Source organism: Pelophylax lessonae, assembly GCF_965119305.1.
Source record: "Pelophylax lessonae genome assembly, chromosome: 3".
Lineage (NCBI taxonomy): Eukaryota > Metazoa > Chordata > Amphibia > Anura > Ranidae > Pelophylax > Pelophylax lessonae.
In genome coordinates this window covers 624,293,774-624,309,633 of record NC_138770.1, presented here as the reverse complement: position 1 = coordinate 624,309,633, position 15,860 = coordinate 624,293,774, and the positions used below count along the sequence as shown (strand labels likewise).

General features: G+C 42.3%; 1 protein-coding gene across 1 annotated transcript in view; it reads right to left on the bottom strand.

Moving 5' to 3' along the window:
- Positions 1-435: 435 nt before the first annotated feature.
- Positions 436-15,860, bottom strand: part of PACC1 (proton activated chloride channel 1) — a 58,855-nt gene continuing 43,430 nt past the window's right edge. The window contains exons 6-8 of the mRNA XM_082252620.1: positions 10,757-10,901; positions 5,645-5,752; positions 436-1,522 (exon numbers count right to left, since the gene is read on the bottom strand). Of these exons, the coding sequence (XP_082108746.1) occupies positions 1,361-1,522; positions 5,645-5,752; positions 10,757-10,901 (415 nt within the window). The 3' untranslated portion in view covers positions 436-1,360. The remainder of the gene's footprint in view (positions 1,523-5,644; positions 5,753-10,756; positions 10,902-15,860) is intronic.

The window sequence follows — 15,860 nt, the reverse complement described above, 5'->3', positions numbered from 1 at the left end:
AGGTAAGTAAGCTTCTCTGGAACAAGGGAGGAGGATGACATTGGTTAGGTCAGCTGATAGGGGCAAACATGATACATGTACTTTATCTGAAAGTACACTTATCCTTTAATTTGGAGAACTTAAAAAATGAAAGTGGAAGGAAAGACCATGTAATCGCCCACCTTTTAAATGTCTCCTAATATTTCCTGCATACGGTTTCTAATAATTCTCAATGGAAATTTCTTTATTTAAACTTTTTGCAAATGGTTACATGACTGCAAAGCTCCAGAAAATGTGTTTGTCTGCGCGGCTTGTAGACAGGTGCAGTCTGTATCCTCCACTACAGGTGGTGCACTACTGCAGGGGCAATGCAGATGGGGGAGGAAGTTGAGAGCAGCTTGGTCCCTCTATGATTTCCCTGGTCACAGGAGGGGGGGGGGCGCTATCCAGGGATGCTGCTGCCCCATGTGAATTTGGTGGCCATCTTAGGCCAGGCAGAGTCCATTTAACCTCTGGCTGCCGTGCTTTATGGGAGTGGCTGGTGTAGGGACAGATTCCCAATCTGACAGGGACAGTACTTAGAGATAGGGAAAGGTTCTGGAGGAGCAGGGATTACGTCGACCTCTTCTAGGAAGCCTCTGCTTTGTGTTTGGACTGGCCAGGCCACACTATGTTCCTCATGGCAGATGCTGTTGGCATCTTCCAGTCTTCTAACCGCCGTTCCACCGCTGTCACAGATGTAAGCGGCTCTGGACGGGTGTGTCTCCCCGCTGGGCCTGTATGTTCTTGCTGAACTTTTCTACAATATATTGCTATTGCCAGACTTAGACTCTGTGTGTTCACTACTCACGGCACAATGCTGCACCTAGTTCACAGGCCAGTGGGCATTTGCTCTCTCATGGTCGACAACACCTTAAAGCCATGGATGCCAGTAGGGTGACATCACTGCTCTATGGATTCAGCGGGGTCGTTAGTTCCCCACACAGAGGACACACTTGCTGGAGCTTTGCGGTAACTTGACCACTTGGAAAAAGTTTTTATAAAAAAAAGATATTTGCATTGGAATTTATAAGAAACCGTATATAGGAAATACAAGTGCAGTGAGGAGGCAAAATTCAAAAGGTGGGCTTTTGCATTCCTGGAGGTCTTCTTTAAAAACCAGCTCAACCTTTTGAAGGTCACTTCCAGCGTGGTTCCTGGACCTCTCCAGCCCTGGCCGGAGCCACCAAAGGCTATACTATTCCTACATTACAGTTAACACCTAGAAAGTTTTTAGTAACGTCCTCCTGCCGATTCTCCTTTTACGGGACAAATGACAGCAGTTCTTGACCTTCTTTTTCCTCTGTAACACTACGATGTGATGGCTGGTCCAAACACCATCTCAGCTTATGTGGTTCAGCTCCCGCGCTCTTTTCTTCAGATGCCGCTTACGGATTTTGATCATCCACTTCACGCTGAGCTTGGCAAAGTCAGCGGCCTTAAATAAAACCAGAAAGACGCCACAGAGCAGAGCGATCATGCTCCAGGGGTTGGCAGTGATGATCTGGGGATAAATAAGGAAAGGAAATAACTAGCGACAAGCAGATTAAGAGTGTATGAGAAGCAGATGTGGCTGAATTGGATTACTTGCTATCCAGCTGTCATGTGCTCCTCAGTACCAGAACTGTGAACACAACTCAGGTCTACAGAGGAAACATACGAAGCTGGTAGACTAACATTACTAGGCAGTACTATGTTATAAAGTGATACTAAACACACACTGGTTTTTTTACATTGTCCCTTCTAGTTCCCCATAATGGCACTGTAACTATTTTAATTTAAAAAAGTGCAGTTTTCCTAATTGATATACAGCTGTCATGTGACCCAGCTCTTTCCCAGCCTGTCTACAGGGAAACATAAGCAGAAAGGGGTTTCCAGTCCTCTGCTGCTGGTCACATGTTCAAAAAAAAAAACAGCTTAATAATATTATAATAATAATAATTAATATCAATAAACTGTAATACAAATATATATTTGAGATCAAATATTTTTTTTTGGCCAATAACATGTGTGACTCTATAGTCACTTTAAGGTCAACACAGAGGACAAGGGGGCACTCATTACGTGTAGAGGAAAACAGATTTCATCTCCAAATACGGAAAGGTTTCTTCACGGTAAGAGCTGTGAAAATGTGGAAAAGACTCCCTCCAGAGGTGGTTCTGGCCAGCTCACTAAATTGCTTTAAAAAAGATCTGGATTCTTTCCTAGGTGTACATAATATAAATGGGTACTAACATTTTTTTTTAGGTAAAATTGATCCAGGGAATATCCGATTGCCTCTCGGGGGATCAGGAAGGAATTTTTTTCCCCTGCTGTAGCAAATTGGATCATGCTTTGCTGGGGTTTATTTTCGCCTTCCTCTGGATCAACAGCGGGTATAGGATTGTGTATATGGGATTGTATGGTTGGGTTTTCAATACTGTTTTTTTTTTTTTTTGGTTGAACCGGATGGACTTGTGTCTTTTTTTAACCTGACTAATTATGTAACTATGTAACATGGGCTGCTCAGATGTGATCAGAAGGAAATGCTCAGCATAGAAAGTCACTGAAAACTGAGCATGTGCAGAGTTGCCACCACAGCTGCAAATCCCTGACTGGATTGGGGACATGGACAGAAGGGGGAGATAGCAGGATCAGCCAGGTTTTTTGCAGAATATAGAAAACAAATCTCATAGTGACTGAGTATGAACAGCATGTAATACACCATTTAATAATAGTTTTTAACCACTTGCCGACTGCTCACAGTAATATTACTGCGGCAGTGCGGCTCCCCTGGGTCCAGTCATGTAGTACTACGTGACTGGAGGGGAAGGCGTCTCGGCGGTGAGGGCGCGCCGCAGTCAGGCCAGGGGAGGAGAGGCGGCGACTGCTGTCTTCCTCCCCCAATCGTCCGGGAAACGATGAGAAGACCCGCCTGCTTATGTAAACAAAGCAGGCGGATCTTCTCAGTGACAGGGAGGAAGAGATCAGCAGATTCAGCATAACTGAAACTGCGATCTCTGTGCCTATCACAGAGCCCCCCCCCCCCCCCCACACAAACAAGTCAGTAAGCATTAGGCATACATTTAACCCCTTGATCACCCCCAATATTAACCCCTTCCCTGCCAGTGTCATTATTACAGTAACAGTGCATATTTTTAGCACTGATGACTGTAGTAATGTCACTGGTACCCCCAACAGTGTCAGAAATGTCAGTTAGGGGTCCGATCTGTGCGCCGCAATGTCGCAGTCCCTCAAAAAATTGCAGATCGCTGCCATTACTAGTAAAAAAAAAGAAACAATAAAAATGACATAAATCTTTCCCGTAGTTAGTAACTTAGTAGTTAGTAACTTTTGCGAAAACCAATCAAAATCCGCTTATTGGGATTTTGTTTACCAAAAATATGTAGTCGAAAACAAATTGGCCTAAGATGTTAAAAAATTGTGATTTTTAAATTTTTTTTTGAGAATGTCATATAGCAGAATGTAAAAAAAATATTGTTTTTTTTTTTTCAAAATTGTCGCTCTTTTTTTTTTGTTTATAGTGCAAAAAATAAAAATCGCACAGGTGATCAAATACCACCAAAAGAAAGCTCTATTTGTGGGAAAAAAAGGAAGTAAATTTTGTTTGGGTACAGCGCCGCATGGCCACGCAATTGTCCGGTAAAATAACGCAGTGCCAAATCGCAAAATAGGGCCTGGTCAGAAAGGGGGCAAATCCTTCCGGGGCTAAAGTGGTTAATGATATGGGTTCATAGGCGTGCACAGGGGGTGTGCTGGGTGTGCCTGGGCACACCCTAATCTCCCTGTGCAGCAAAGATTCTCACTGCTGATTTTCACCAAAGCCCTAAAAAAAAGTTGTAAAAAATAATAATGAATGAAATAATAAAAATAAAAAATACTGACACCGTCCACTGCCCTACTGACACTAACCTCTGCCCTACTGAGAACTCCACTGCCCTACTGACAAAATTCACTGCTCTACTGACACCAATTAATGTTTTAAAACATTTGGGTGCACACCCTAATGCAATAGGCTGCGCACACTTATGTATGGGTTTAATGACACTTCAAGGTGACATTAAATTCATAAACAAAAATGTAATAAATGACAATTCTTAGATGTAATGAGTGCATTCATTTCATTTTTTTAATGGCTTTTTGCCTTACTTTTTACTTTGTGATTCAGTCTGTAACTTTTCAACTTTAACAGACCAAGCTGTCCAGCAAAAGGGACAGTTGGATGTTGAGACAAACCATTAAGCAAGGACAGGGGTTCTTACAGTGATCAGCTTTTATTCATTCATGTAAAACCTTTATCCCCCAAAAAAACCTGTTTCTGTAGGACCTTGTTCACATGGGGCGTACTGCAGCATATGCCCTTGCTAGAGCCGTGTTTACCCGCACAGGGATGCACAGGGGTTCCATCCATCCCCATGCAGGCAGTCCCACTGATGTCAATAGGGATGCAGCAGCTGCATTTGCCATGTGTGTGGCTGCATGGCCCCAAACACAAGCAGTGTGCGCTCAGTGCGGTTTTAGTCCGTAGGGTTCAGTATTGAGTTGGCCCACTCTTTGCAGCTATAACAGCTTCAACTCATCTGGGAAAGCTGTCCACAAGGTATAGGAATGTTTGACCGTTCTTCCAGAAGCGCATTTGTGAGGTCAGGCCCTGATGTTGGATGGGAAGGCCTGGCTCGCAGCCTCCACTCTAATTCAACCCAAAGGTTGAATTAGAGTGGAGGTTGCACACCAATCAAGGTCCATAAAGACATGGATGTGTGAGTTTGGGGTGGAGGAACTTGACAGTCCTGACCTTACCCCGATAGAACATCTTTGGGATGAATTGGAACAGAGACTGTGAGCCAGGCCTTCTCGCCCTTCAGTGCCTGACCTCACAAATGCACTTCTGGAAGAATGGTCAAACATTCCCATAGACACACTCCTAAACCTTGTGGACGGCCTTCCCAGAAGAGTTGAAGCTGTTATAGCTGCAAAGGGTGGGGCAACTCAATATTGAACCCTACAGACTAAGACTGGGATGCCAATAAAGTTCATGTGCGTGTAAAGGCGGTCGTCCCAATACTTTTGACAATATAGTGTATATTATGATGTGCATCTTAACGCATGCTTTGGGATAGGTTTTTATGTGTTTCTACAAACCGCTCCCTTGACAACCTGCCATGTGCTCTAAAAGCAGCTGTGAAGTGGAAGAGAGAACCAAGAGAGGTGTGTGTGTGTGTGTGTGTGTCAAGACAAGTCTGATCATTGTAGGGGAGCAGGCTGACTTCCTAGCATACCTAGAGAACTGACCACAATGTGTTCCCCTGCTTAGTGTGGTCAGTGTCTAATAGGAGGGACTGGCAGGAACACCAGGGATTTCACATAAAGATAGCAATACAGAGAGAACAGGATCCTTTCTCATAAAAATACATGGTACAGCGACCACATATTAGGAATATGAACTGTTGGGGAAACAAACACTTTAACCATGGAAACACGGAAATAGTTGAATGTCCTGGCTACAGGTTCACTTTATTAAGCCCACAAGAAAATCTGTGGCAGCAGCTTGGAGTTTTCTTGCATTGCTGTAAAACTAATTAGATTCCATTTCTCAGTATGAAGAATTGTTGGTCTGTATACTCACATCCTGAATTTCTTGAATGTACGGGTCTTTCCATTCAAATACCACAAAGAACAACTGGTCCCCCTTGTCAGCAGCTGGTCTTCGATCAATGAAATTCACCACACTTGTCTGCAATCACCAAAAAAAAAACATTTGATTTAGTAAGCAGTAGTAACTGGCCCATGTATGAATAATAAAGCGTCACTAAACCCACATTCATTAACAGTGTATTACATGCTGTTCATACTCACTCAGTCACTAGGAGATTTGTTTTCCGTATTTTGGAATAAATCTGGTTAATCCTGCTGCTCTCTATCTCCCCCTTCTGTCCATGTCCCCAATTCAGTTAGGGATTTTGCAGCTGTATTGGCAGCTCTGCACATGCTCAGTTTTCAGTGAGTTTCTATGCTGAACATTTCCTCCCTATCACTTCTGAGCAGCCCATGTGACTATAGAGTCACACATGTGGGCGTATACTTGGTGGTAAATGACAGCCCACCCTCTCCTCCTCCTCCATGCCCACTAACCAGCTAAATACAATGGGGTAGGATATTACACGTAGAATAAAGTGGTAGTAAACTTTCCCCTACAACTTTATTACATTTAAATCGGCATAAATAACACTAATGATCACTGAATTTTTAAGTCTCCTTACTTGCTCAGTTGTCTTGTAATCTGTTCCATTCTTTCTAATGATGTCACCGGCGCATGCGCAACTCTCCCCTGATGCACGGCATGGACTGTGTGCAGTTAGTCCACTGACAAGTATGCTGTGTGTTAATTCCGCTTCCCCTGGCACTGCACTTAAAAACCGCAAGACTACTGTTTCATTCACAAGTTTATGCTACAACCCATGTGACTGTGTGACATCACATGGGGTGTAAACCTGGGCAGAGGATCTGATACTATAGTGGGGATCAGCCTCAGCATCAGTGGACGTTATTAGAACTAGAACGAGGCTTGACTAAGAAGTTATTGCGCATGTGCGAGAATACAGCTATGGTTACATGAAAGGGCCAAAGTAATCTGAAATGCGGACCCGGAAACAAAATCGAAGATGGTGCCGGCTTATCCCTGGAGGCACGAATTGTCAAAGATGTCAAAAAAGTGAGTAACACGCCATTGGGGGTGGCTTATAAAGGATAATGTTTGTTAATAGTTTAATAAAATGAACTAGATGAAAAACAGAATCAGAGTTGGAGAGTTTACTTGCTCTTTAATGGAGGCTTCACCCCCCTGTTGATCTAAGATGCAGGCTGGAGGGACGTTACAAAACCTGTGACTGGCAGAAATCCACCCACACCATGTTATTGCCAAAAAATAATAAAGATTTGATTTCAAATATATATTTGTAAATAATTTGAAACAGTTTATTGATAGGCTGTTTTGTTTTATTTTTTTATTTTGAACATGTGACCAGCATTAGAGGACTAGAAGCTCCTCCTGCCTATTTTTCCCTGCAGGCAGGCTGGGGAAGATCTGGGTCATGTGACAGCTGTATATCGATTAGGAAAAAGGTACTGATGTTTGTTTTTTGTTTTGTTTTTTATTAAAATACTTGCAGTGCCATTATCCATATACAGAAATAGAAGGGGCAATGTCAATTAAACAATGTGTGTTTTGCATCACTTTAAATAGAAAAGATACATACAAATATTATGATTTCAAATAAGATGGTTCTAAAATTTTGCACAGCCTCCAAATATATACAGAACACCACATGGATATCTTAGGAATTGTTCATATGGGTTGTCAGGGGGTTGTAAAAGCAGGTGAGGAGCATTGGTTTTACCACTTTCCCCCGACTGCCCACCTAAGGAAGGGAATGCAGCTGCTCAGGGTTAACCACATACCATGGCCGCAATGCTTTATTTCGCAACCGTGGCAAAAATTAAACAACATGTGCCATTCAATGGACAGTACTGCTGACATCTCCCCTTTAGGTGTATGGGTCGCGCTGCAACCTCCCTGCAACTGTATGCGATGTCGATTTCTCAAATAGCAGGACACAATGCACCACCAATACAGTTAGAGCTGAGCATATGGGGGAAGAAAGCACTTCTGAGGGAGGGTTGGCATGGTGGTGATGCAATGAACATATCACATAGCTGCAATCGGCAGGTAGGTCTCAAACAAGCTATTACCATTCCCATTTTAAAGCCTCAGCTGCTCTGTGGTGGTTTGCCCATAGCTACATAGTTACATAGTTAGTGAGGTTGAAAAAAGACACAAGTCCATCCAGTTCAACCTATGATGTGTGTGTGTGTTTTTCTGTTAACCGTACATTGTATACCCCTCTATGTTGTGGTCATTAAGGTGCCCATCTAATAGTTTTTTGAAACTGTCGATGCTCCCTGCTGATACCACTGTTTGCGGAAGAGAATTCCACATCCTTACTGCTCTTACAGTGAAGAACCCCCTGCGTATTTTAAGGTTAAACCACCTTTCCTCTAGTTTTAGTGAGTGGCCACGTGTCTTATTGTATTCCCTTTCTCTGAATAGTTTTTTCCATATGCTAGGGTTGCCAGTACAATATTTGTACATTGATATCATATCCCCTTTCAATCGTCTCTTCTCCAGAGAGAATAAGTTCAGTGCTTGTAGTCTTTCCTCATAGCTGATGTCCTCCATTCCCCTAATTATTTTTGTTGCCCTTCTCTGGACTTTCTCCAGTTCCAGCACATCCTTCCTGAGCACTGGTGCCCAGAACTGGACAGCATACTCCAGATGTGGCCGGACCAGAGTCTTGTAGAGTGGGAGAATAATCTCTTTATTTCTGGAGTGAATCCCATTTTTTATACATCCCAGTATTCTGTTGGTTTTGCTTGCTGCGGCTTGGCATTGCATGCCACTGCCAAGCCTGTTGTCTACCAGTGCCCCCAGGTCCTTTTCCATCCTAGACTCCCCCAGAGGTTTCCCCCCTAGTGAGTAGCTTGCTTTCTGGTACCCAGGTGCATTACTTTACATTTTTCAACATTAAACCTCATCTGCCATGTAGTTGCCCACCCCATAATTTTGTTCAGGTCCGCTTGTAAGGTTTCCACATCCTGCCCAGAAGATATTGGCCTGCTTAGTTTAGCTGCACAGTTGATGCTGTAAAAAGTTTGGGACACTCGTCCTCAATGATGGTTTTAGTGTTAACGCCTGCTATGGACACTTTGCTGTGCCATGGACAATTTGGGGTAGGTTTGGAACCCCTTACGTCCCCACCAAATCTATACCCCAGGCTCAGTTGGTGTGTAATTTCAGCTGCAGTTATCACGCTGTATAAACAAGCATCTAAAAAGCCAAATTGGCTTTCCCTGTTTTTATGTTTTTGGCTTTTTACAGGTGAGCACATACATAAGAAAGACAGCACTGCTGCTCATCTCGTCATGTTTTATGGACGTGGATTCTCACACTCACATTTTTGGCAGCACAGCGCATCCTTGTGTGCTGTACTTTAGGTGAGATGGCAGGTACTGAGATGGGGTACGGTGCGTTGACGTCGCGCTTACTTCACAATGCATAAGTGTGAAGCCAGCTTTAAAAATATAAATATATTTCAACAAGTTATATTAACCACCTGGCTGGCTGAGAGTTTTGACTTGAGTAATCCAAACAGAAGTAAAAATGAAAAATGGAATGCAAATGCAGGGATCATACACATTGGAGATTTGGCCTGTACAAAGAGCACAAAAACATGCACTTTTGATCACAAGGGAGGCTCAGGTGCAGTGAACGGCCTACTGCCAGCAGCCTGTCAAAATCAATGACAGACTGAAACACTCGGCAGTAAACACAGCTGGATCGTGTTGTGAGTGGTACTTTTGTCATACGCATTCAGGGACTTATGCCCTGGACACAGCTATTCCATGTTTGGGGGAATGCATCCCTAAAGGCGAATAATGATTGAAACATTGTCCAGCTGACACGTTTTTCAGCCTCTCATCAATTTTCACAAGCTGCTGGCAGCGGGCTGTACGCTGCACCTTTGTCTCCCTCATGCCCAAAATCGCTATTTTTTTTACACTCTACGTGCGAACCCGCCCATGTGCAGACTGTGGCCAGTGAGATTAGAAAACATCCTGGCATCAGTGGGAGTAAAAAAATCTTCCATCATTGGTTTTAGTGGATGAAATAGTGCCCCATTGTTGGTATCAGTGGAAGGAATGGTGCTCCAATGTTGGTATGTAGGGGAGGAGTAATGCCCTATCGTTGGTGGCAGTGGGAGGAATGGTGCTCTATTGTTGGAATTTAGGAGAAGAATATTGCCCCATTGTTGGTGTAGGTGGGAGAAATGTTACAAAGTTAGTGAGGTTGAAAAAAAGACACCATCCAGTACACTCTATGATGTGTGTGTGTGTAAGTCAATAGTACATTGTATACCCCTGAGTGGTGCTCCATTGTTGGAAGTTAGGGTAGGAATAGTGCCCCATCGTTGGTGTCAGTGGGAGGAATGGTCCCCCCCTCCTCCACCTAAAACTGGTGTCAATGGAAGGAGTAGTACCCCATTATTAGTGCTAAGAATGGAATGGTTCCCTTAAGGGCCAGATAAAGGCAAGCAAAAGGCCACGTTGGAGAGACCGCTGATCTAGAGGGAAGTTGTTTTGTAGTTTAGAGAAGTTAGTTTGGGAAAGATGACAATGTTTTAGATTTTAGTTCGGATTATAGTGAGTTAAAAAGACTTTCTTGCAGGGTCAATAGGTATTTTTAGTACTTGCAGCTAATGTTCTCAAACCTAAAAATTTTTAAAAGTAATTCAGCCACCACATTTAAGGACTCGCAAGATGCAATGTAAGTATTTTTAATTGTAATTATGTGAATGAACCTAAACTGTTGTGGAGATTTAAACAAAACCTGTGCTGAGAGAACTATGCAGGCTGCCACTGATGAAAATGATAGGTGTCTGGCTGTCTCCGGGTTCAATACTTTCAGAGTCACAGACCTTAAAACAAGTCTGCAGCAAGAAAAATCAGGGTAAACCTACAACCTTTTATTTGCATTCTTGACAGTTCAGAGACTCAGCGATTATTGAAGTCACTCAATTACCATGAAAGCCGGTAAACTGGCATTTTCTGAAAAGACGTCAGTTATAGTGGCCTACTTATTTATCTCAGTACAGGTTTCCTTTAGCAGAATCTGAGATCTCACCTCTTGTCTGAATTCCACAGATTGGCTTCCATCTTCCTCCGTTGACTTCACAAGAGACATTTTCACCCACGTGCGAAATCCCCCGGAGAACTTCCAGCTGGAGAAGGAACTCTCACAGTCCTGCATGAATTTTGCTGGATTTGCACTGTAAATAATAATGGAAGGAATTAATTTATCAGAAAGTGTACCAGTGTACTAATTTTACAAGATTGCTTCTAGCTCCCAATTGTGCATCTGGGATAGGAAGTGAAGGGAAATTTCCCCAATGGTACACAGAGAAGAAAACAATGGCAGTTATCTATCTATCTATCTATCTATCTATCTATCTATCTATCTATCTATCTATCTATCTATCTATCTATCTATAGTATATATACCTTGCGCTCCTCCACCCTCTGTTTGAGGATGCCCCACAGATGCTCAATAGGGTTTAGGTCTGGAGACATGCTTGGCCAGTCCATCATTTTTACCCTCAGCTTCTTTAGCAAGGCAGTAGTCGTCTTGGAGGTGTGATTTGGGTCGTTATGTTGGATTACTGCCCTGCGGCTCAGTCTCTGAAGGGAGGGGACCATGATCTGCTTCAATATGTCACAGTACATGTTGACATTCATGGTTCTCTCAATGAACTGTATCTCCCCAGTGCCAGCAGCACTCATGCAGCCCCAGGCCAAGACACTCTCAGCACCATGCTCGACTGTAGGCAAGACACACTTTTCTTTGTACTCCTCACCTGGTTGCCGCCACACACGCTTGACACCATCTGAACCAAATACATTTATCTTGGTCTCTTCAGACCACAAGACATGGTTCCAGTAATCCATGTCCTTGGTCTGATTGTCTTAAGCAAACTGTTTGCAGGCTTTCTTGTGCATCATCTTTAGAAGAGGCTTCTTTCTGGGACGACAGCCCTGCAGACCACTTTGATGCAGAGTGCGGCGTATGGTCTGAGCACTGACAGGCTGACCCCCCCACCTTCAACTTCTGCAGCAATGCAGGCAGCACGCATACGTCCATTTCCCAAAGACAACCCCTGGATATGATGCTGATCACGTGCAATCAACTTCTTTGGTCGACCATGGTGAGGCCTGTTCTGAGTGGAACCAATCCTGTTAATTCGCTGTATGGTCTTGGCCACTGTGCTGCAGCTCAGTTTCAGTTTCAATCTTCTTATAGCCTAGGCCATCTTTATGTAGAGCAACAATTATTTTTTTATATCCTCAGAGAGTTCTTTGCTATGAGGTGCCATGTTGAACTTCCAGTGACCAGTATGAGAGAGTGAGAGCGATAACACCAAATGTACCACACCTGCTCCCCATTCACACCTGAGACCTTGTAACACTAACGAGTCACATGACACCGGGGAGGGAAAATGGCTAATTTGGCATAATTTGGATATTTTCACTTAGGGGTGTACTCACTTTTGTTGCCAGTGGTTTAGACATTAATGGCTGTGTGTTGAGTTATTTTGAGGTGACAGCAAATTTACACTGTTATACAAGCTGTACACTCACTACTTTACATTGTAACAAAGTGTCATTTCTTCAGTGTTGTCACATGAAAAGATATAATAAAATATTTACATTCAAATGTGAGGGATGTACTTACTTTTGTGAGATACTGTATATATATATTTTAACAGTGAAATACCTAAATACTGTTATTTTATATGATTTATATATGATCTTTTTTGCATGTAACACAGTGCTGCTTGGAAAATTGGGAGTAGTAGTTTATTGCACTTTTTATTTTCCGCTTGTTTTAAGGTTTAATAATCAGCGCAGCAGCAGTGATTGTGTGACATCTGTGTAATTTTAGCTGTTTCATTGTTTTATGTGTTCACTTCCTGAACGCAGGGTGAGGTGGAAATAAATGCTAATTATGTCTAGGAAGTATGGGAAGAGGCTGTATTACATATCCTATCCCCAGCTCTGCACGGCATTCAGCCCACTTGTTCCTAAAGCTCTGGTCTGTGGCCATCATCGCATAAAATGAAAGGCTATGAGGGCTTGGTTTACGCCTATAGGTGCGAGCGAACGCGGGTGCGTTACCGTGCGTCCTATTTAGAGCAGCCTATTCATTTCATGAGAAACAGAGAAAAGGAGTTCTTGATCCTTTTCCAAAAATACACCACACCTGTTTGGTGTACGCATTTGAAAATGCATGGAGATGCCATTAACAATAAATGGCGCGTCCGCTAAAGCCCCTTTCAGACTTATGCGACCTAAACGTTGCGTGATTTTATCACGATATTTTGACTGGACTTGAAACAATGCCTATGTCTATGGACCTCAAAACGCATTAAAATCGTCCCAAATTAGTGCAGGGACTACTTTGAAGTCGTTGCGACTTGAAGTCGCACAGATGTTGACAGTACTCATTGGAAATCATGAAGTACGACTTGTCAAGCGACTCAGCAGTCCCAAGTCGCAGGACAAGTCAGATAAGTGTGAAAGGGGACTAAAGGGCAACATGTGTCTGTGCTTGTCGGGAATGCGCGCAAAATCGCGATGTGAACCTAGCCTTATCCTCTATCATCTGTGGTGGCTGTGAGCTATAAGCGACTTAGAGAGGAGCCAGTGAGGGATCGGTTGCACTTGCGGAGGGACTTGAGGGTAGGGGGGCTGGAGCATGGAATAAGGTACGTATTTCTCGATATTCTAGCACCCCTAGACATAAGGAGCATTTAACCCTTGCAGTGTGGCAGGGTAGCGTGGGGCAATCGTTTTTTTTTTTTTTTTTGCTCAAAGTTGGGCATTTAACCCTTCCCTATCATATCCAAAAAAGAAAACCCTCTGGCTTTAGGTAACTTTAACACATTTCCCATTGGTGTGCATTCAGCACTGATTCCTTAGCAGACTTGTATAAAGTACTCGAAATTTCTACTTGAGTAAAAGTACAAGTGCTCGATCAAAAAATTACTTGAGTAGAAGTGGAAGTGCTCGCAGAAAAAGTTACTTAAGTAGAAGTACTAAAGTATTCAACATTTTTTTTACTTAAGTATTGCAAGTAGTTTTTTCAAAAAATTTGCTACTTAAGTACTAAAAGTAAAAAGTACCAGTAGTTTTGAAAAAAAATTTCTACTCAAGTACTGAAAGTAGAAGTACAAGTACTGTGTTATGTAGTTATTAAAGAAAGAAGTCAAAAGTATGAACATCATATTGTTTTTATTATTTCAAATGATTTATTCAAATGATTAACCGGTGTTTGTTAGTAGTTTCTTGATGCACTTTAAGCGCTGTAGCACCATTTATTTGTTTGTTTCATATTTTCTTTTTATTGGAAAGATTTGGTATAGCAGCTTTTATTATACACAGCCTTTATTTTCGTATGCGCTGATTTTTACAAATGACATTATACACATTTTTGTGAGCTTTATGCAACCTGCCATCTACTGTTCTGGCAGTGGTAATTTTTTTAAAAGTAACGAGTAACTATGCAGCACAAAAAAAAAATACTTGAGTAGAAGTATCGAAATCATCGAAAAAATGTAGTGAAGTAAAAGTAGAAGTAGGAGAAAAAAATTCTACTCTAGGAAAGTACAGATACCGCATTTCGGTACTTAAGTAGAGTACTTAAGTAGTTCTACTTTGTTACTATACATCTCTGTTCCTTAGTCTGATGTAAAGGAGCCATGTTACCCCTCAGTGCCGGTTTAAACTCTGTGGAGACCCCTAGGCAGTAGAAACCTTAGGGTCCCCCTCGCAGGTTTCTGGAGGTTTCTCGTGCGCGCCCTCTAGTGGGATAACATTGAACTAAGTAGCTTGCACATCGGCTGCTAGATGGAGATGACCATCACTACTGTAAATTACAGGTTATGTAGGTTGAACCAACATTTTTTTACCAACTGACAGCTGGAAGAAGATGATGTTTCAAGGGACAAATTGTTATGTGAAACTGATATTTATGGTTTATGCACTTTAAGTTGGTATTGGGTACATTACATTAATACGTTATTTTCTCTATAGACTCTTTATTGTAAAGTTGATTAATTATTTTTTTTCTATAATTTGTAAACAAGTTAAGAAACTTCATTGCAATTTTCTTTCAAGTTCAAATCAATATTATTTTGATCCATTATTACAGGGCCCTTAAACAGCTTGGGGACCTATAGGCCGAGGCCTACTCTGCCTACTTGGTAATTCGGCACTGCATCCCCTATTTTGCAGAATACTCAGGTGTATATGACTCTTGCCAAGAATAATAATAATACAATAACAGATGGATCCATGGGCAGCACAAACACGGCCACCAGTTGCAGTCCATGCCAAGGATAATGGGTTCTCTTCCCAGCCTGGCACAGGTACGGGCACGTGGTCCTCTTTACCCAGAGATTAATGTTATCAACTAAATAAAAACGCTTCTTTCTTCCTAAATATATGTGTGAAGTGAGCGACAGAAATAAATATTGTGAATAGCAGCTGGCACAAATTAAAGGTGAATATACAACCTCCAAATATCAATATATATTGAATATAAGTGCAGCGCTAACAATTATAACCGTGAATAAACAATCAGAAAATAAAATAGAGAAAAAATCTTCATTTAATGATCAAAGTGTGTTTAAAGACCAAAAATAGAGTTCAAAAGTATGTGTAGCAATCAAAAGTCAGTTGCCTGGCTCATTACATTCAAACGATTCCTCCCGTGACAAACACAGAGTGCCAGAACACTCACCAGACATAAGCCAATGAACAGCCGTGAGATACAAAGAGTGAAACACGTCGTGTGTTACCAAAGATTTCTTCACTGTGCTTTCCCACCAACGTCCAAAGGCACTCACCAGATGCTGGAATGAAACGAGCCCTGTAACGCTGTCCTTCAGAATGCTGGAAGCATGGCCTGCTATACCGGCCCCGCAGTCACTTTTCATACGATATATGCTGCATAAAAAAGCTCACCAGCAGGAGCCAAAATGAAGCTAATATAGTGTAGTATTTATTATATGTTAAAAGTACATGTAAAAAACATGGGCATAAACTCACATGAAGGACCATTGCTCCTACTACAAGGACACTACGGCCGAGACGTCAGCATGTAGGCCCCTCCCGACGTGTTTCGTACTCAAACACGTTGTCAAAGCGATCCGCCTATCACTGACGTCTTG